This window comes from Gracilinanus agilis, chromosome 5, assembly GCF_016433145.1.
Source record: "Gracilinanus agilis isolate LMUSP501 chromosome 5, AgileGrace, whole genome shotgun sequence".
NCBI lineage: Eukaryota > Metazoa > Chordata > Mammalia > Didelphimorphia > Didelphidae > Gracilinanus > Gracilinanus agilis.
The window spans coordinates 204,513,555-204,535,420 of NC_058134.1; the positions used below are offsets into that span (position 1 = coordinate 204,513,555).

A 21,866-nucleotide genomic window follows, 5' to 3' on the forward strand; every position below is an offset into this window, starting at 1 on the left:
TGGTTGTAGTACAGCTGTAGAGCCAGAGCAGTAGATATTCTAATGGCCAAATCCATCAGACCTGGCCACTGATTGACTGGGGGAGAGTCAGTGAGAGAGAAGAGTTGAAGATGACTCCTAGGTTGTGAGCCGAGGCGACTAGAATAATAATGGTACCCATGATAGAAATAAGAAGGTGACCAGGAGCTTAGGAGGAAGGGCAAATTAAGGGGGAAAGAGAATAAGTTCCATTTGGGACATATTGAATTTGAGATGCCTGTATAAAATCCAATTCAAGACATCCAAAGGGCAGATACAGAGTGTGGTACCAGAGCTCAAGACAGAGTAGAATTGGCTGTGTAGTTACGGGAGACATCTGTGTAGAGATAACAGCTGAAGCCATGAGATCTGTGGAGACCACTAAGGAAGAGGTTATCGAGAGAAGAAGAAAGGAATAGTCTCCTCTTTCAGGGGGAAATAGTTGAGCTAAGCAGAATCTTCACCAGCAGCTCCTCGAAGTGAGTCAGAAAGGGGGAAATTTCCCAATTTATAGGAATGGCATAAGTTGGGGGAAGAGTTGGCACAGTGACACTATTTCTCTACCTAGAACGGTCTCCGTAGAAGAGGCCAAACCAATCTCTAGGCTTTTACCACTAGGCTCCTTCTAGGGGTAGCAAGCCAAAACTTCTCCTTTATCTAAAAGTATAGTGATCCATCCAGATTGTAAACGACCTGAGAGCAGGGTTGTATCCATAGTGCCTAGGACAGTGTGGAGCAAAGGATATTATGATGCTATCGTTAAAAAGAATCTCAGAGATGATTCTGTTCAACCCCAGGTGAATCATGAATACAATAATAGTTATAATAGCAGCTAGCATTTATGTAGACCTTTAAGGTTTGTGAGATACTTTCTATATATAATTGCATTAGATCTTTATGACAACTCTGTGAGGTAGGTGCTATTACTATCCCCATTTTACAGCCTGGGAAACTGAGACTGAGAAAAGATTAAATGACTTAGGGTCCTATAGAACTTGTAAGTGGGGCAGCTAAGTGACTCAGTAGATAGAGAGCTAGGGCTGGAGATGGGAAGGTCTTATGTTCAAATCTGGCCTCAGACACTTTGTACCTGTGTGCTCCTGGGCAAGTTGCAGAAGTCCATTTGCCTAGCACTTTCCGTTCTTCTGCCTTGAAACCAGTACTGAGTATGGATTCAAAGATGGGAGGTAAAGAGTTTGAAAAAATAAGAAGTGCCTGAAGCAGGATTTGAACTCAAGTCCTCCTAATTCCAAGTCACTAGCTGCCCTTTTTCATGTACAATATTTCCAATAAAAGGTCTTTGAGGAATTTTGCTTGAATGCCTTTAGCAATAGGGAGCTCACTACTTTAGGTGGTGGCTCATTCCATTTTGGGAAAACCCTAATTGTGAAGAAATTCTACCTTACCTTAAACCAGTGGTTCCCAAACTTTTTTGGCCTACCACCCCCTTTCCAGAAAAAAATATTACTTAGCCCCCTGGAAATTAATTTATTTCAAGTTTAATAGCAATTAATAGGAAAGATAAATGCACCTGTGGCCATCATCACTCTCCTGGATCGCTGCAGCACCCACCAGGGGGCGGTAGTGCCCACTTTGGAAATCAGTGCCTTAAACCAAAATCAGCCCCTTTGTGATTTCCACCCATTTGGTGCCACCACTCCCTCCAGGGCCAAGCAGAATACAGTTGTTTTATGCAACTAATACATTCTAAGACCCTTCACATAATTGAAAATTGTTCATAATAGGGAACCCCATTATTTAATGAGTATTTCTTATGTAAATATAGGCACTTAATGACTTTCCTTGGGCTTATCAGAGCTACCAGCATCATTACTCTTGTGCTTTGGGGTCATTATTAATAATTAAGTAGCATTAATGAAACAAAGAGAAGGACTGCTCCACTCAACAACACTTTTTACATGCAAAAACTGGACAAAACCTGATTCGAGAGCCAATGTTTCATAAAGCAATGTAAAGACTCACACTAATGTTTCTCAGAGGAAGAACAAGCATGATTGGCCAAACTGCTGCAAGACTTTATGCAGTTTGGGAAAAAGAGTGTGGATTTCATGTGTTATTTAATTTTTTATTTTTGATATTTTTCTACCTTTATTTTTCCAATTGCCACTCATGTATACAAGAACTGGAGGAGTATGTTGAAATCAAGTAAAATGAGGTCCTATTTCCTCTTTTACATAATAGCCCTTTCTAGATTTGAAGCCATTGATTTCATATCCCCTTCCCTTGAAGTGGATGCTGATGATGATGCAAGCTGCCAGCTACTGCCCTTTTACCAACCTGGTTTCCAACAACTCCCAGATCCTACAGTCTGACCCAAATGATTGTATTCTCTCTTTATTCCTAGTATTTCTGCCTGTTGCTTGTCATCTTCCTCATTGAGCTGGTAGCTGGAGTTCTTGCCCATCTTTACTACCAGAAGGTGAGTTGACTAGCTTTCTACTCCATGTTCTCCTCCCAAGGTCTCATCTTTATCTGTTACTGTGAGTCGGCAGGAAGAGGGAATAAAATGGGGGCAGAGAGAAGATATGAGACAAAAGAGGTTGTTGCCATATCTTGAAGTATCCCTGTACCTCCAACTTATACCTCCCTGACTTCCACTCATTCTCCTTGGTTGCTTCATCCTAGCAAAGATTCTAGAGAAGAAATCAATCAATAACCATTTATTAAGTAACTATGGTATGCCGAGTCTTGGGCCAAGAACACAAAGACAAAAATGAAGCAGTTCCTCCCCTCAAGTAGCTTTTATTCTAGTAGGAAAGGCAATACATTGGTATACAAATAGATATCAAATATAAACAAAATAAAGGCGAGGTCAGGTATGGGGAGGTACTAGCATCTGGGGAATCAGGAAAGGCCTCATGTAGGAGGTAAGGCTTCGGCTGACCTTTAGTGAGGATAGACGCCACAGATGACAAGGCAGTGCATTCCAAGAATGGGAGACAGCCTGTTCAAAGACATGGAGATGGGCAGATAGAATGTCATGTGCAGAGAAGAGCAAGAAGGCCAGTTTGGCAAGACTGGACTGTTCACGAGGGGTAGTAATATATAATAAGCCCAGAGCGGTGGGCTGGAGCCAGGTTGTGATGAACTTTAAATGCCAAACTAAAGAGTTCGTATTGGATCCTAGAGTTAATTGGAAGCCCTGGAATTTATTGAGTGACAAGGTCAAAGCTGTGCTTTAAGAAAATCACTATGGCAGCTTTATAGACGAGGGCTGGGAAAGGTGAGAAGCTGGACAGAGTGAAAGCAAACAGGAGGTTTTTGTATTCATCCAGGCAAGAGGTATGAGAGCCTGAGCTTGTAGGGTGGCTCTGTCAAAGAGAAAGGTCAAATTCTCATTCTGGGATAATTATTGAAGTCACTGGTTGAACTTCTTTCCCTTTCAATCCTAGGTTGAATGGTTTAGGGTTAATGGTTTAGTCAATGATTTAAGAAATCAATCAATATTTAATGAATGTCAAGGTACTATGTTGGCCACTACACAGAGTTCAAAAACTAGTATCAAGTCCCCTGCCCTCTAAAGCTTATATTCCAAGAACCTCACAGAAAAAGAACTCAGAAGTCATCTGCTCCAACCCATACCCAAACAGAATTATCCTCCGCAATGTGCCTGATACATTGTCATCTACCTTCTATTTAAAGACATCCCATCAATTTAGAGACACACCTAAAATTAATATAAGAGAAATGCCAGGTGTGGTGTGATGGGAATAACCCTGAATTTAGTGACAGGAAAGCTGGGTGTGAATCCCAGATTTACCACTTAACTGTGTGATTTTTAAAAGGTTTTTTCCTCTCTCTATGCCTCAGTTACCTGACCAGTGATATGGAAGAGTTATAGTTGATCTCTAAGGATTTTCTAGCTCCAGAAATGCACAAATAAAGTAGACAATAAGTACCAGAGGAAATCAGGTAAGGGAGAGAGCCCTGAGGGCTTAGGTATTAAGACAGCCTTCATGGGGGCAGCTGGGTAGCTCAGTGGAGTGAGAGCCAGGCCTAGAGACAGGAGGTCCTGGGTTCAAACCCGGCCTCAGCCACTTCCCAGCTGTGTGACCCTGGGCAGGTCACTTGACCCCCATTGCCCACCCTTACCAATCTTCCACCTATGAGACAATACACCGAAGTACAAGGGTTTAAAAAAAAAAAAAAAGACAGCCTTCAGTGGACAAAGAAATTTCTGTTAACATAATTGAATACATCAACAACAAAGGGAACAAAAATCATATCATTATGTCAATAGATCAATCTCTCTCCTTCCCAGCTAAGGGAGGTGCTAAAACAGCATCTGAATCAGACTCTGACTAATTATATCAATAGAAAAAGCTTTTGACAAAACACAACACTCATTCCTATGAAAAATACTTGAAATTTCAAACCATGGCTCGAAGATAAGTAGGATTTGGATAAGTGAGAGGTAATCACAAACAAAGGTACAGAGGTTGGCAAGCAGAATTTATTTTGAAGAGCCAATGACTCTATCATCTTGGCTATGGAAGGAACTTTCTGGAAGTTGTATGAGATAAGGTAAATTGGGGCCAAATAGAGATCACTGAAAACTAGGCTAAGGAAGGAAATTTGTAGAAAATTGAGTCACATCCCTGGGGAAGCTAGGGCAAAGGCCTACACTCTGGTCAGCATCAAGGAATAACATCATTGCTGATCAACTCATCCTAAGGTGCATGACCATGAACTTAAGCATAAGATGGTTGTACATGGCCTGGGACATGAAGATTTTTGAAAGCAGGTGGTGCCCGAATCATATTAATTCTGTTCCATCCCTACTTCTCTCTCTGTGTGTCTCTGTCTCTGTGTGTCTCTGTCTCTGTGTCTCTGTCTCTATCTCTGTCTCTGTCTGTTTCTGTCTCTCTCTGTCTCTCTGTCTATCTCTCTGTCTCTGTCTCTATCTCTGTCTCTGTCTCTCTGTGTCTACCTCTGTGTGTGTCTCTGTGTCTCTCTTTCTCTGTCTCTGTCCCTCTGTCTCTCTCTGTCTGTCTCTCTCTGTCTGTCTGTTTGTCTCTCTCTCTCTCTCTCTCTCTCTCTTTCTCAGCTAAGCGACGAGCTAAAACAGCATCTGAACCAGACTCTGACTGAGAACTATGGCCAGCCCAGAGCAAAGGAAATCACATACTCGGTGGACCAACTGCAGCAGGATGTAAGATGCCACTCCCTTTTCTAGCTTCCAATCCCCATTCCCTTTATTCATTCAATCTCTAAACCCATTCTTCATCCTTCACCTCCCAGGCTCCCCTATAGAAAAGAAATTAGTTGTGCCAAAGAGAATTCCATATTGGGCAAGCATCAAAGACTGAGATAACCCAAATCCAGAAATATTTTTCTGATAAATCTCATCTTTTTGTTTTCTTCATTTGTCAGGATCTTGTAGCAAAGTGCTCACCTGAGTCCACAATAGTTTGTGGAACACAGCTTATAGGTAGGAAGAAAAACATGTGTGAATCAAACCACAGAAAAATCTTAATATTTGTATAAAACAATGAGAGAGATCATTCACACATTGTTGGGATCCCTCTCCCAAAAAAAGTACATAGGTGCCCATTTTTAAAGAATGAAGGGAAAACAAAGAGCAGGAGAAAAACTGAAAGGCTGAAGAAGGTAACTAAAAACTGAATATAGTGAGAGAGCAGAAGGGGTAGGAAGAGGTGTAATTGTCGATGATGATGATGATGATGATGATGATGATGAATTATCATCATCTATAAATCCCCTTCTAAATACAAGCTGTGCTCAGCTTCTGTTTGCATTGGATCATTAGCAGGAAGTGACTAATGGCAGATCAAATACCTTTGAACAGCTAGCCTCAGCTCTGCAAAAGACTACTATAAATAAATAAAGTCTTCTTTGGGAGCACCCAGGAGAGGAACAAACAGTTTATCACAACCATTCACTACTAGAGAGAGCTACAAGAGCTTCCAACAAGATTAATAGGAAACTGAGGACTCAGATTCTTGCTTCCTACAAGCAAGAGAATTTGCCATGGTCGAATAGCTACTATAATATGTACCAAGGGCAAGCTGATATTCCTTCTAGAAGGGAAAATTAAAGGTTTTCAGAGGACAGAGTCAACTCACATTTGGAAATTGTATAGGAGATAAAGATGGCCTGAGGCCAGCACTTTCTTTGGGATTCCAAAAGATAGAGGTAGAAGCCAGGGATTTGGATAGAGAATGGAGTTTTATCCTAATAAATTAAAAAAAAAACAAAAACAGAAGCAACAGCAACAGCAGCATGCAGACCACTAAAGAAGTAGCACTAAACAGAACATACCTACTCCATCTGACAGCATAGGCTGAGGTAAAACCTAGCCCTGGCACAAAGATTCAATCCAGAAACAGGCAATTAGGATATGTAAATAGGAAATAACTCCAAATACAATGCAGAAAAGGATAAGAGGCAGTTCAAGAAATAAATCCAAAAGAGGCAAGTGACAAATACAAACAGAACTTGGGAGAGAAAAGATTCCAAAGGTATCTGGAAAAATTAAGCAAGAGAAAAAATGGAATTGGAGTTTTTTGGGGGGAAAATAAATAGCTTAAAATAAAATGTAGAAAAACTTACCCAAGGAATCTAATCCATGAAGAATGGAATATGACAAACATAACTCAATTTCATAAGACAGTAAGAAACATTAGAAGAAAATCAAAAGATTTCAAAATATGAGTTCAACTATCAAAAACAACTGACCTGAAAAATGGGTCAGATAAAGATAATTTATGGATTATTCAGGTATTCTCTAGAAATCATGACAAGAAATCCTTAGAAACCATATTTCAAGAAATCAAAAAAGAAAATTACATAGATCTATTATAACCAGAGGGCAAAGTAAAAAAATAGAATCTACTTATCACTCCCGAAAAAAAAATCTCAAAAAGAAAACACTAGAAATATTGTTGCCCAAATCCAGAACTTCCAAGCAAAATAAAAATACTTAAGCAATCAAAAAGAAAGAATTCAACTACCAATTGTAACTGCTTTAAAAAAGATAAAATCTTAGAATATGACATTTCAAAAAGAAAAGGCTTACAATCAACAATAACTTATTCTAAAAGCCTGAAAATAATCCTACAAGAGGGAAATGCATATTTAATAGAATAGAGGATATTCAAACATATGAAAGAATGAAACTGGGTCTAGACTTTGGAATGCAAACACAGAATACAAGAGGAACCCCACAAGAATTAGAAGTGTTTATATAAAAATCACTAGAGAAATAAGTGGGGATAATAAGAAAAGAGAAAAGAGTTTAAAAAGGAAGGTGTCAGGGAGGGAATAGTCACAAGCAAAAACAAACCAATTTTAGAAGGTGGATCATAAAGAGAGAATTAAAAAGAGAGAAATAATATAAGAAACAGTCATTTGAGCTAGGTAAAGAGGGAAGAGCAGAGGAATGGGATCATATCACTTTGATTATAAATTACTAGGATTCATCTCCTTAAAGATGATAATTGAAATGTTTGGTATTGCTGAGATCACCAAGAACAAAAATAGAGAGAGAAAAGAGAAGAGGGTCCAATAAAGGGCTTGATGCATATTCCCAGTGAACATAACATAGATGAAGATCTAACAAAGGAGATTCAGACAGGTAAGAGAACTGAAAGAACCATGTTACAAAACCCTGGAGAGGTTTGAGTATCAAGCTAGGGAAGATAGCAGTGTCAAATGTTTCAGCCAAGTTGGGAAGGATGGAGACTGGGGAGGGGGAGGGAAGGGGGGAATGGCTTTTGATGTAGCGATTAAAAATAATTGGAAACTTTAAGGAAATCAGTTTGAAATGGATGACATGGTTTGGGAGCCAGATTCAAGAGGATTTAGAAGATAATAAAAAGAGAAGAGGTAGAGGCAATGGGTATAGATAGCTTTTTGTAGGAGTTTTCTGGAAGGGGGGAAGAGAGATATAGGGGTGATAATTAGGAAGGATGGTAAGATTTAATGAGGTTTTTGTTTTTTAGACTGGGAAGATTTGGGGGTTTTGTGTGTGTAACTAGGAAACAGAGAGATTAAAAATAAGAGAGGGTTGATGAAAGTGGGGACAATCTTCTGGAAAGAGTAAGAGGGGATGAGATCTAAGATTCATGTAGAGAGGTAGACCTTGGCAAGGAGAAGTGCTGCCTCTTTATCAGTTAATTACACTGAAGGAGAAAATAGTGAGGGATAATGCCTAGAGGAAATTAAATGGTGATAAGAGGAAGTTGGAGAAAAATGACATTCATTTTCATGGTAATGTCTCAGCTAAGATGGCAGGAGAAGAGCCTGCTAATGGGAAGCTTGAGAAGAGAACAAAATTTTGGAACAATTGATGTGCCCAAGAAATACAGAAACAATTTGGGATTAGAAAGATTGCCGTGTGGCAGTGAGGACCCAGTTGAAATTAGATAACATAAATTAGTGTGAACCCATGGAGACTGTCAGAGAAGAGCCTAGCATTATTGAAAGCAATTCCTAGAGAAAGCAACTCTGACATCTCTGGGTGACCTCATAGAAGACTGAAGAAAGACCTATTGCCTTCCAAAGTATGTTGCCATGACTTAACTTTGAACTTCCTAAGACCTATCCAATCAGACAGATCTTATGGCATATAGAGATTAGCAAGTATCCAAATGATGCTGCCAGAAGGTATCTAAACAATATTGCTAAATATTCCATATTCTTAGATAGGAAAATATAGATGTTGGTGATATGTGCCAGACTCTTATTACACCGTTCCCTATTTCAAAATTTTGCTGTCCTCCCCAAATAGGCAGGAGTGCATTTTGAATACATTGTCCATACTCCTAATCTAGAACAGTTCTCTGCAGTCTCTATGGAAGAATATAATCACTGGACTTTCACCTGATTCCCCATTGTCCTTGAACACTTTGTACATGAATATCCCCAAACACAAAGTTCTACAGATTCTGCAAGCAAGGAAAAGAATCTTAACATAATTCACCAAAGATTATTACTTTTTTTTGTATTCAACAAGTGCTTGATTTGATGGAAGGCAGGAAGGAAAAGAATCTTAACATAATTCACCAAAGATTATTACTTTTTTTTGTATTCAACAAGTGCTTGATTTGATGGAAGGCAGGAAGGAAGGAGGGAGGGAGGAAGGGAGGGAGGGAAGGAAATCAGTGTCTTGTCTTTAAAGAAAACCTGATCCCTCCTGGGCTTCTCATGTTGAGTTCTCCCTGATGGGATTTGGGACCCAGAGTCATTTAGGAGTCACTCCCACACATACCAATTTTTTTTTTAAACGCTTACCTTCCATCTTGGAATCAACACTGTGTATTGGTTCCAAGGCAGAAGAGTAGTAATGGCTGGGCAATAGGAGTTAAGTGACTTGCCCAGGGTCATACAGCTGGGAAGTGTCTGAGGTCATATTTGAACCTGGGACCTCCCATCTCTAGGCCTGGCTCTCAATCCACTGAGCTACTCAGCTGACCCCAACATATACCATTTTTAGTCAAGAAAGCAACCCAATTTGGCTTAGAATCTTCTCAGCATTGGTCCCATCAAGTTTGTGTCCAGATACCACACAAATGCTGAACTGAGGGCTTGAAGACCTCCCATTTCCCACTGATACCGAGCCACAGACATTTCTTTTACATGTCATTATGATTCCCCAGGAAGCCATTCTACCAGCATCCTCCAAGTGGAAAGCCAGTAGCAGCCAAGCAAGCTAATGGGTCCTATGCAGGCACCAGGCCTCCAATTACAATTACAAGAGTTTTGTTTTGTTTTTTCCAATGGGGGTAGGAAACTTGGAGAGAAAGAGAAAGGATAGTAATAGGTTTGCCCAAAAGAGTGGGAGAAGAAGGAAAGAAAAAAACAAGGGTAGAAAAAAAATTTTAATTCACAGATGAAAAGAGAAGGAAACACAATCAAGGAAGACAGCTTTGAAAGTTACATGTTGAATTTATCATATATTTAGCATGAGGAAAGTTCTACCCTCCTCCCCTTTCTTTCAGAATAAGCTATGTGTAATAAAAATTCAGGGTTTTTGGTACAAAATCTTTTTTATATTCTACTGTGCAACTGCATTTCAATAAGAGAGATAGAATCTACATGAAGAGGAACATTATATTCCAGTGGTATTCTACCTTTATCAGACTTCATCTAGAAATTTGTACCCAGTTCTGGGGACTGCAGTTTAAGAAGGATACTGATAAGCTAGAGAGTGTCCAGAAAAGTCCAACCAGGTTGGTGAAGGGACTTGAGTCCCTAGCATATGAGTATCAGTGGAAGGAATTGGGCACATTTATCCTTGTGGAGAAGATATGATAGCTGTCTTCAATTACATGAAGGGCTGGCACATGGAGGATTAGACATGTTCTGTCTGGCTCCAAAGAACAGAACCAGGAACACTGAGTGGAAATTGAAATGAAGTAACTTAAGATTTGATGTGAAGAAAACACTGCTAACAATCAAACTCCAAAAGTGGAATGGATTTCCTGTAGGCTGGACAAACCATTTGTTGAGTAAGTTATAGTAGAGATTCTTATTGGGTTGGACCAATGAAGCCTTCACAAGGCCAATGAAGAAGCATGCCTCACACTTCTTCACATATAGGTATACAATAGATACAGATTGAGAGAAATATTTTCAGATGTAGTTAATATATGACTTTTTTTTGCTTGACCATATTTAATCTGTTACAAGAAAAGGCTTCGAGGTAGTAAGGAAGAGTGTGTTTAAGGGAGAATTTCAGGATAGTATTAGTGACATCAAAGAAGAAAAAAAAAAGAAACAAGCATCAGTGAAACAAGAACAATATATTGAACAATAATAATAACTATCATTATAGCCAACATTTACATAGTTCTTACTATATACCAGGTAAGATGCTAAACACTTTACAAATATTTTCATTTAATCCACACAATCCTGAGAGATAAATGCTGTTATCCTCATTTTATAGAAAAAAGCAGAAGAAAGTGGAAGATTAGAACTGGCTGCAGACCAGCAGGGAAGTGTTGGTACTACTGTGTTGACTAATATATTTTTACAATCTAAGCCATATGTCATAGAGATCAGAGTTCCACATGCAGTTCTCTTTTTCTGTTCATTATTTATGGAAATGCTTATATTCATTGATATTTGTTAAGACCATGATAAAGCTAAAAATAATTTTTAAACAAATAAAAAAGAAGCCACAGAAGAAACTGCTATCCTGGATTCTGATTCTGACCAATATGAAGAAATGTTCATAGGCATTTTCTTGCTCGTAGATGACTTATAGGATAAAGCACTATACTTAGAGTCAGGAAGGGCTGGGCTCATATTCTGCCTCAGACATTTACTAGCTGTACAGCTCTAGACGAATCGCTTAACCTAAGTCTGCTCCAGTTTCCTCATCTTTCTTTTCATGCTTTGACCTTTTTGCCTCATTTTCTACTTGGTCAATTCTGGCTTTTAAGACAATATTTTCTTGTTTTAATTCACGTGCTTCTGTTTCCAGATGACCTATTTTGCTTTTTAAATTATTGTTTTACTTTTATCATTTCTCTTCAACCTGTCTTATTTGATCTTTGAATTCCTTTTTGAGGTCTTCCAGAGCCTGAGTCCAATTCCCTGGATTTTTTGAGGTTTTGCTTGAAGTTCCTTGTATCCTGTTGACCTCCATTGGTTCTATTTTTTTGTCTTTATCCCTGTAGAAGCTTTCAGTCATTGCCTCTTTGGTTTTTTTTTTTTTTAACTTTTTTTTTCTCTCTGGTGGACTGTAAACTCTCTCTGTTGGCTTATTGAAACAGTGCATTTGAGCTGCTCTGCCCTGGAGGGAATCTTCTGTCTTCTCTCTTCAACCTTGGTATACTGGATTAGAAAAATTGAGCTGACCTGCTGGGCTCATCTACCCTGAGGTCAAATCTTCATGCCACACCAGATGCCTCTCCCCGAAGTTCCTCCCCACCAGCCTCTGGCAGAACCTTAGACCTCCAGTGGTGGATCTGAGGTGCTCCATCGCAGTTGCAGTTCCAGCCCAGGAATCCCACAATTAGCCTATGAAGAGTAAAAAGGGCAGTTATCTAATGAGATTTGTGTGTATGTTCATCAACCAACTTGGACTTTTTCAAAGACATACAGAGGGCAGCTAGATGGCTTAATAGATAGAAAGCCAGGCCTAAAGATAAGAGGTCCTGGATTTGAATGTGACCTTAGACACTTCTTAGCAAGACAAGTCACTTAACTCCAACTGCATAGCCCTTACCAGATTTTTTTTGGGGGGGGGGGAGGATTTGTTCAGAAGGAAGCAAGACTAGGTAACTAGTGATGTGGTCCTCAAAGAAAAATGTCAGAAATACCAAAGCTCAGAATCAGCTAAGGCTAGGATACACCATAAGGATTTTTTAAAGGATGTTTTTATCTGTGTTGGAAAAAACGGTGATAAAAAAGAGGTAAATTATAGCTTATAGTGTATAGGCTAATAATAATAGCAATAGCATTTATATATAGTGCTTTAAGGTTTACAAAGCACTATAAATGATATTTTATTAGTTCTTATTTGATCATTGCAACAACTCCATAAATTAGGTGCTTTTCTTATCCCCATTTTATAAAAAAAGGAAACTGAGGTTAAAAGGGGCTAAGTTATTTCACCCAAGTACCAAAGGGCTATTAAATGTTTGAGGAAAGATGTAAAATTGAACTTTCCTGACTCCAGATCTAATATTCTTAATAAGTGTAGGTATCCAGCTGCCTGGGTTAAAAATAACAGATGAGGAGGAGGGGACAGAACTTTTTAATTCGTATTTTCTGTCCATTTCCTCTGACAAGGTGAATTATCTTTGAATGAGAAAGGAAAGAACAAAAATAGGGAGTCAAGAACACAGACAACTGAGAGGATGACCAAAAAAAAGCTGTATGAGATAATGAAACAGAAAGGAAACAAATGTTCAGCACTTACTGTGCAAAGCTGGCTGCCCTTAATGAGTACAATTCAAAAGAGTTTTACAAAACTAGTAGATGCTATTGCTGAGACAGTGTCAGTGGTCTTTAAAAGACCATAGAGGATAGACACAGCCCCATAGGCCTGGAGAAGGGAAAATATTGTCCCAATATTTTTCCATCTGGACCTTGGTTTTCATTATATAACACCATGTTATGATAATTAGCTCATTTTATGTCTAGGGGCAATATAATGGGCTCTAAGATCCACATGTTTTCCTCCTCTGAGGCTTTAAGGAGTTCATTTTAAAAGAAAAGTTATCAATTCAATCACAATCTCCCCACGCCTCCAGTGAGGAAAATTCCTAACATTCAGGCAGAGATTGGGCTCTCTGCCTAAATTTACATTCATATCTATATCTAGTTAACCCTTGGCCTCTTTGTAATTGAGGCAAAATTCAGGTCACTGGAAATGTTTCCATAACAAAAAAAGCAAATTTTATTAAAGTTTCTGCGAATTGACAGAGAAGAAAAATCAGAGAATATTTAGGCTTTTCCCCAGGACTTTCTTCAGTCCTTGAGTAAGTGGGTGTAATGATGGCATCAATCCATAGCATCTCTTCTGCTCTGAGATGCCTGCAGAGCCTTGAATACTGTTATCTCTTTTCTCAATTATAGTTCAATCCTATCCTCTCTTTCACCCCTTTATTGATTGTGCAAGAGTCACTGATTTCTGACCCAGCTCTGTAGAACCCAGATTTTCCCCTTCCTTTCTAGATCTTCTGATTCTCCCTCTAGTTCTGAGATATAGTGCCTTCCTTTTATGTAAATTCTTTAGGGATTAGCCAAGTCTCTCCTGTAATGACTTTGACTTTTCCAAAGTGTACAGGTCTTGTTCACACTCAATTCTGACCAACTGATTCAGTTAAGAAGAGTTCTTACCTGACAAAGGTAATTACTGTTATGTCAAAGCAATGATCAATGGGATCCACTCTTACAAGAGGGGAGGGATGGGGGAGGCGTGGCTAAACATGAAAATATAATTTTTTTTATGTGAAAAAAATGGGGAATAAGGTCTTTTGCGGGCCATTATAGCTATGTCTCCATTAGTTGGAATAATGAATCTTATGAAGTTGTTGCATATATTCAAATCTGCTCCATTTGAATTTATAATCATTTAAAATATGGTAATTGGTTTGAGCCCAATGGCAATATGTATGAATTCAAATAATGCAACCACTTCACCAGGTTCATTATTCCCACTAATAAGAGCGTAGTTCGATATGAGTCAACAGAGCAATATGGATGACAGGAAAGCTACCACAATCTTCTGCTTGAGGCAGGCATTGGTGTTCATATCAGACAATATGCTAGTTATCCCTCCCAGCTTTGTGAATTGTGTATGAAAATTGGATAGCATTTCATCTATGCCTTTACCAACGTCACTGAGTAAAATGGCAAATAGCACAGGACCATGAACGATCTCCAGAACATGCCATTTAAGACCTTCTTCCAAGGTGACGTGAAATTGTTAATGGCTGCTCTTTGAACCCAGGCACTCAACCAGTTCCTAATTTGCCACTGTCAGCTAATCCTACAACTCTTCATCTTTTCCAAAAGAAATACATGAGAAACTTTTTCTGATATTTTTTAAAGCTTAAGGTAAGCTCCAACATTTCCCTGATCCACTGGTTGATTAACCTTGTCAGAGAAGAAAACAGCTCTAGCATGACCAGCAAGGCCACTTATCCCTCCTGTTTTCTTTCTTTCTTTTTTTTAAGCCCCTACCTTCCATCTTAGAATCAATACTGAGTATCAGTTCCAAGGCAGAAGAGTGGTATGGGTTAGTGACTTGCCAAAAGTCATAAAACTAGGAAGCGTCTGAGGCCAAGTTTGAACCAAAGTCTTCCTGTCTCCAAGCCTGGAGCCACCTAGCTGTCCCTTACATTGTAGCCTTTCTTCCATTTGTTTTTTAAGGATCACTTCAAGCTTTCAAATATTTTTTTTACCTCATTGATGGAGATATTCTCTATCTCTTCCATCCTTCCATCCCTTTCATCCTATAAGACTCTTGGCCATGGCTTCCTCTAAGTCTCCACTAGGGATCCGCCCAGTATGCTGACAACTTTCTTCTGCAATCAGGGGCTCTTAACCTGCAAACTTGTTTTTTGATACTCTGATAACTATATTTCAATAAAATTTGCTTCCTTTGTAACTATGCATCTTGTTTGATTAACTTTAAAACATGATTTTGAGAAGGAATTCATAGATTCATCAGATAGCCAATAGAGCCCATGACAAAAAAAAAGGGGGGGGTTAAGAACTTCTAGGTTAGATCTCTTGAAATTGAATAGATAGTGATCAAAAACACGGACTGTTGGTCCTACTTCTGATCTCTCTGACAGTCATCCGAGGACAGGTGAGTAAGGAAAATGGTTCTAACACCATAACCATCACTTCCACCAGATGCATATTCTCTGGAGTAGTTCCAAACCCTGTGCAGCTAACTAATGTTGGTCCTGAAAGAGCTACCCTTTCTCCTGCAAATACTTTCTGCCGTCACTCCCACTTTGACTGTCTTGAGTCATTTCCCTACAGATTCTCTAATTCTACGTGGGAGTGACGGGGATGGGGGGGCCTCCCTTCCTCCAGCCCCCTGGAATCTGATTTGACTTAATACAAAATTTATACCTACATGCCAGAGAGTGAAATTCACGGCATTGCAAATATGTTATTTATATAAAGTCACATTTTTAAATGTCCCTCCTTCCACTCCCCAGTGTTTTGTGCCCTGGCTAGTTGCCTGCTTTGTAGCCATCTTTGCCAGGGTTTACTGGTTGGGGCTCTCCTGCAAGTGTACCTCCCACCATTGCACTGCCCTCAAGATGTGCTCTCTGCCCTACCAGTTCAGGTGCTGTGGCAGCAACAGCTCGGCCGACTGGGAATATAGCACCTACATCCAGTCTCCAGAAGCCGAGGGCCGTAGGGTGCCTGACAGTTGCTGTAAGACAGTGGTGGTCCTTTGTGGCCAACGGGCCCACCCTTCCAACATCTATAAAGTAGAGGTAAGTAGGAGACCCTGAGATAATGCTCTCTCACACTGGCATCTTAGGGAAGGGGAGGAAAGGGGTGGGGGGAGAGAGAGAAAGGGAGAGACAGACAGAGACAGAGACAGTGACAGAGACAGAGACAAAGAGAGACAGACATAAGCAGACAAAAACAGAGAAAGAGAGAGACACAGAGAGAGACAGAGAGATCCTGGCAATGGTTTCAGTCAAAACCACAGGATTTTAGATCTGAAAGGAACCTTAAACAGAAATTTCTTCACTTGCTACCTTGTGAGTCAGAAGTCCAGGATTCTAGTCCAGCCTCTGCAACTAGTTGTGAGACTTTGGGCAATGGATTTTCTCTCTTTGAACCTCCATTTCTTCGTGTATAAAACGAAGGGGGTAGAATAGATCGTTTCCGATTCTGATATTTCTATTTTACTGATATTTGATTTATCTTATATTCTCTAAGCAAAGCCCTCACTACCTTAGGGCAAATTCATGTTGTATGCTCTGTATTTTGGGCAAAGGTAATCCATATCCATCATTATTATTTTAGCACACAGCAAGCTCTCTCAGGGTAATTGTGGCTTCTGTTTAGCTCAGAATCTGCCCCTGCCCTAAACTAGCTTAAAGTGCTTCCCTTCAGGGTCAGTCTTGGCAATGGTGTCCTCCAAAGGTAGCAAAGGATTTCAGGATCCTAGCTGGATAGAAATACCTGCTGGTTTGTTCAGAAATCTATCCCCTTCCTCCTCCTTGAAAACTCACCCTCACCTCTGAGATTGGTCCTGTCCTTGGGACTGGCAGAGGCTTGACTTTTCTCATAAGCTTGCCCCTTTGGACTTATGGGAAGAAGGTCTACAAAAGGTTTTCCACACAGCTCTGTGGGGTAGCCATTCCAAGTATTATGTCTACTTTAAAGATTATAAAACAGAGACCTAGGTCAAGTAATTTGCCCAGACTCACAGTGCTAATAAGCATTTGAGATAGGATTTGAACTCAGGGCTTTTGACTCTAAGACTAGTGATTAGTCTCTATACCACAACTGCCCTTATGAATTCCAGAACACAATTCTTGATGCCTTTCCAGTGCTTTACCCTCTTCTCAGGCCTCTCCCTACCAGTGAACACCTTTCCTTTCTTTTCTTTTGTTCCCCATACAGGGTGGCTGTATCACCAAGTTAGAACATTTTCTGGCTAATCATCTCCTACTCATGGGAGCTGTTGGGATTGGAGTTGCTTGCCTCCAGGTAAGTCTGTTCCATTGTATCACGGTTAGGACTGCTTCAGTCTAACACCACCAAATTAGAAAAGGGATTCCTTTCGCCTCTGTGGACAGAGAGAGGACTGTTGACTAAACAAAGAAGAGAGATGACGATGAAAGCTAAAACACAACTTTGGTTACAGCAAATTTTAAACATTTGGAGCAAATAAAACCAATGAATCAGGATTGGATTGTTCATTGGGAAACAGTTCATTGGGAAAAAAACCTTTGCAACAGCTTTCGAGATAAAGGTCTGAGGCTCTATTTAAAAATCAGTAAGCATTTCTTAAGCACCAGGCACTGAGCAAAGTGAAGAAAATCCAAAGAAACCCTGAAAGCTGCCCTCAGAAAGCTTACATCTTATTGGGGTTACAATATGTGCCTGAATAGGTATGTACAAGATATATAAAGACGAGAAGAGGCCTTTTACTGAAGATAGCAGTAGAGCTTAGTCATGAAAGAACTCAGCAATTCTAAAAGGTGGAGGTAAGGATAAAAATGGCACAAGAGGGGGAGACGTACCACTGCATGTAAGAAAGAGTAAGTAGATTAATATGACTATATCATAGAGTATATGGGGGTAGGGGGAGTAATGAGTAACAAGACTTGAAAAATAGGAAGAGCCTGGGTTGAAAAGAGCATTAAATTCCAAATGGATACGTTTACATTTGGTCCTGGAGGTGATCAGCTGTCCTTGGGTTTTTACTGAATGGGGGAAAGGAGGAAGAGAATTGGACTGACCATGCCCATAGACCTATGCTTGAAGAAAATCACTTTGGTGACTTGGAATTATAGATCAGAATGGGGGGAAACTTGAGTTAGGGAGACCAATTCGGACACTATTTCAGTTGTCCAGATAAGAGGTATAAAGCTCTAAACTGGAGACAGCTGCCAGGGATGTCATGGAGAGACAAATTGCAAGATTTGGCAACAGATTAGATGTTGGGTGAAGGGAAGTAAGGAGTCAGAGACTGACATCAAGGTTGTAAATGTGGATTATTGTAAAGATAGTGATACCCTCAGCAGAAATGGTTGACTCGAAAGAAGACTGGGATTAGAAGGGGAATGGAGGGGAAGGAAATGTTGAATTTTGAACATGATGAAACATCCAGTCTGAAATATTCAAAAGCCAGTGCTATGGTCCTGGAGTTCGAGTGAAAGATTAGACCTGGTTATAGAGGTCATTTAAGCTCTCAGGGTAACCAGGAAATTCCCAATGACTCTAAGTTGCAGACCAATTTCTCAGCAATATTGGTAGAGACAGGATCCTGGCCAATGAAATCCTAGGTCCAAACCTCCTGACCCATATCCCCTCATCCTAAATACTGTTATGAGTAAGATTAGATTAGCTAGTTATTAGGTATTGATTATATATTGATTAGGAAGTACCTAGCAGGAAGGAGCTGGAGCTGGGAATTCCAGGTTGGAATGAAGGAGGAGGAAGTCTATCTGTGTGCTGTGTGTGGACTTCATTAGTGGTAGGCAAAAACTGTTGCCAGCCTGGGAGACCTCAGAGCAAAGGACACCTTGCATCCTGTTTTCCCCTGGGATCCTGTGTGGTGTGGCATTTAAAGAAAGAACAAGAGAAGAGGACAGTGCTTCAAGCAAACCCCTTACTGCTTAGTTCCTGACACAACTGTAGCTCCTGGCATCCAGACATCATCAGTGGATTGCAGTGAGAAATCCCAAAGCCACAAAAGCCCCAGCAGTACTCAAGCCTGGCAGGTTCCAGGTGTGAGGCAGAAACCCAGAGACTCCAGTATAGCTCCTTGGGCCCTGTTAGTTAGATAGCTTAGATTAGTGTAGTGAATAAGTCCTTCCCTGTCCCTTTGGGTTTTGTTATTAAGTGTTAAGATTTTAGAGTAGTCATTCCTATCCCTCCTTTTAGTTGTTTCTAATTAAAACCCAATTTCACCTTGTTACCTTGTCAGTTAATTCAAGGCCTCTGGCCAGAGTGACAGTTGGCTGTTATTTTCCAGTTGGGAGTGGTGTAGCTGTACAAGACTTCAGTGTTCAGTTTTAGTCTCTCTTACATCCCAGAGAGTGTTCCCACAAACCCCATAGTTGATTTTAATATCCCTGGTGACCCCATTACTTATATTATCTTACAATACAGAGTCATATTCCATTCATCGGATCCTTTTTCCCAGTGTCCTATGAGATCAAATATGCCTCCCTGCATTAGAACAACTAGTTTCCCTTGCTCGTTCACATAATTTGTACATTTTTATGTAGGCATCAGAGGCCATGGGCTTTATTACAAGTTTCTTTCATGGATTTTTGTCTCCTTTGACATCCTGGACATTGTTTCTGTTAAACTTCTTACATTGTAGCGATGTTTTCTAATTTTTTTCTCTTCCGCTTATAGTCACTGTAAAGTCCTTTTCTTACCTAATGTGCTATTTAAAATCATTCTAAGCCCTGGGAGACTATGTCTCCCAGGACTTCCTGCTACAACTTCCCCCATTGGAGAAAGTATAAAAGAGAGAGTTTTGGTGCCTTTTCACTCTCTCCACCTGGACCCTGCAGAATCTCTCCAGCCAAGAGGCTTGTCTCTGCCCTGGCTCTCCACTGGGGAGGCTCTTGACCCTGGAGGAGTGCCTACTGGAGGAGACCCTTTTTCCCTACCTAACTTTTCCCTTTCCAAATCTAAATAAAACCTCACTGTTCCACAACAAGTGCTACCTGATCTTTATTGAGCTCTGAAGAGCTCGGGTCATTTTCCCCTACTGGGGCTGGGAGCTAAGGGCTGGGCTACCTTCCTTCCCTTCCTCTGGCTTTCCCTTCCTTTCCCTTCTTTCTCCTCTCCTACCTTCCTCCTATCACCCACCTCACACTACTCTTATTAGGTCCACTTCATCCTTGTCCAAGAGACTCTCCCTCTGCATCCTTATCACTGTGCTAGGAGAATGTTTGCGTATAATTCATCTTACTGAGAATCTTCCTACGACCAATTCTCAGCAGAAAATATCAAGAAAAATTAAAAGAAAGCAAGCTAACATTTTGGACCACTTGGCCAGTTTCCTTTAGTTTTTTAGAGATAGGCAGGATCTGAAGCTATGGATACTGAATTCTTTGGCATTCCCCCCCCCAAAAAAAGGAAGGTGTTCCTCATAGAAGGATTCAGATGGCTTGAAGAAAAGCTGGAAAAAAAAAGGAAGGGAAGGCAGGAGACTGAACAAAGCATTTGGAAAAGAAGCTGGGCAAAGGAGCATAATTTAATTCGGCCTTTATGGGTCTAAACAGAGTGTCTCTAAGCTCTGCTTACTGCATTCAGGGCTTTGAAGGGGAAAAGATGAGAGAGTATGAATAAGGAGAATAAAAGCAGTGTGTTGAAATGGAAATAGAACTAGACAGAGTCAAAAAATCTGGGTTCAAGTCTGGACTCTATTTTTTGCCAGCTTTGTGATCTTAGACAAATTATTTTCACTGACTCAGTTTCCACATATGTAAAATGAGAAGGGGGAGTAAACATCATAATTTCTAAGTTCCCTTCTAGTACTAGATCTATTATGGCATAAACCGGATTTTCCAATTTCCAACATGGACTCTTTCTGGTATACCTCCATGTCTCTGAATCCATGCTGCCTTTCCCCAGGTACCAAGCAAGCACTGGGCTGCCACAATTGCCTGGTATTCACTCAAGTACTAAATTCTCCTTTTCTGCACTAACTTTTCTAGGTAGCTGAGGAGGAACAACGGAGATCTGGACTCTCCCTAAAGCTCAGAATATTGAGGCTATTCATAGCTTGCTGAGTAGAATCTGGGCCTCCCTGTCAGTGGCATGGGCAGGATCAGGAAAGGAGATCCTCTCTGAGGCAGCCACCAACTTCCAGGCTCAACCAAGGTTCCAGGAAATCTACAAAATCCAATAAGGCTGCTCAGCAGCTCCCCACATTCCTTACACTGAGGGTGCCCCAGCTGCCAGTGGCTAAATTAAATTAAGGCTAAGTGGGTCTGATTGGAATTGGCATAAATCAGATCCTCAGCTTGCTTCCAGGCCCATCCTCCTAATACTTCCTCTAGCCTTTAGGTCACACAATGTGATTGACATACAGGAACAGAGGACAGCAAGAATAAATAGAAAATAAAAAGAAAATGTGGAAATCTAAGGTCAGGCAGGGCAAGCTACAGATGACAGGTCAAGCGAGTGCCCAGGGTTTGTAGCATTTGAATCACAGCCTATTAGAGCTAGAAGGGCCCTTAAATACCAATTACCTAATTTTTTAGAAGAGACCCATCAGGTGGATAGAGAATAGGACTGCCCTGGGGGTCAGAAGGACTTCTACCTCTGATACTAATTAAGTGAGCTTGAACTCAGTGAGCCTCAATTTCCTAATCATGAAATGGGGATAAAACTATTTTCACTATTGACTTAAAGTATTGTTGTGAGGAAGGGATTTGGTAAACTGACAAAATGTCTATCAAATGCTTTACAGACCATAAAGTGTTTTATATCAAATATAAATATCAAATGTTGGGGCAGCTGGGTAGCTCAGTGGATTGAGAGCCAGACCTAGAGACAGGAGGTCCTGGGCTCAAATCCGGCCTCAGACACTTCCCAGCTGTGTGACCCTGGGCAAGTCATTTCACCCCCATTGTCTAGCCCTTACCACTCTTCTGCCTTGGAGCCGATACAGA

The 21,866-nt window shown here is 40.4% G+C and overlaps 1 protein-coding gene across 1 annotated transcript in view; it reads left to right on the top strand.

Annotated features, from left to right (window-relative positions):
• TSPAN11 (tetraspanin 11) overlaps positions 1-21,866 on the top strand; it is a 101,591-nt gene that overhangs the window by 71,488 nt on the left and 8,237 nt on the right. Inside the window, exons 3-6 of the mRNA XM_044678139.1 lie at positions 2,384-2,458; positions 5,087-5,191; positions 15,822-15,980; positions 17,125-17,211. Of these exons, the coding sequence (XP_044534074.1) occupies positions 2,384-2,458; positions 5,087-5,191; positions 15,822-15,980; positions 17,125-17,211 (426 nt within the window). The remainder of the gene's footprint in view (positions 1-2,383; positions 2,459-5,086; positions 5,192-15,821; positions 15,981-17,124; positions 17,212-21,866) is intronic.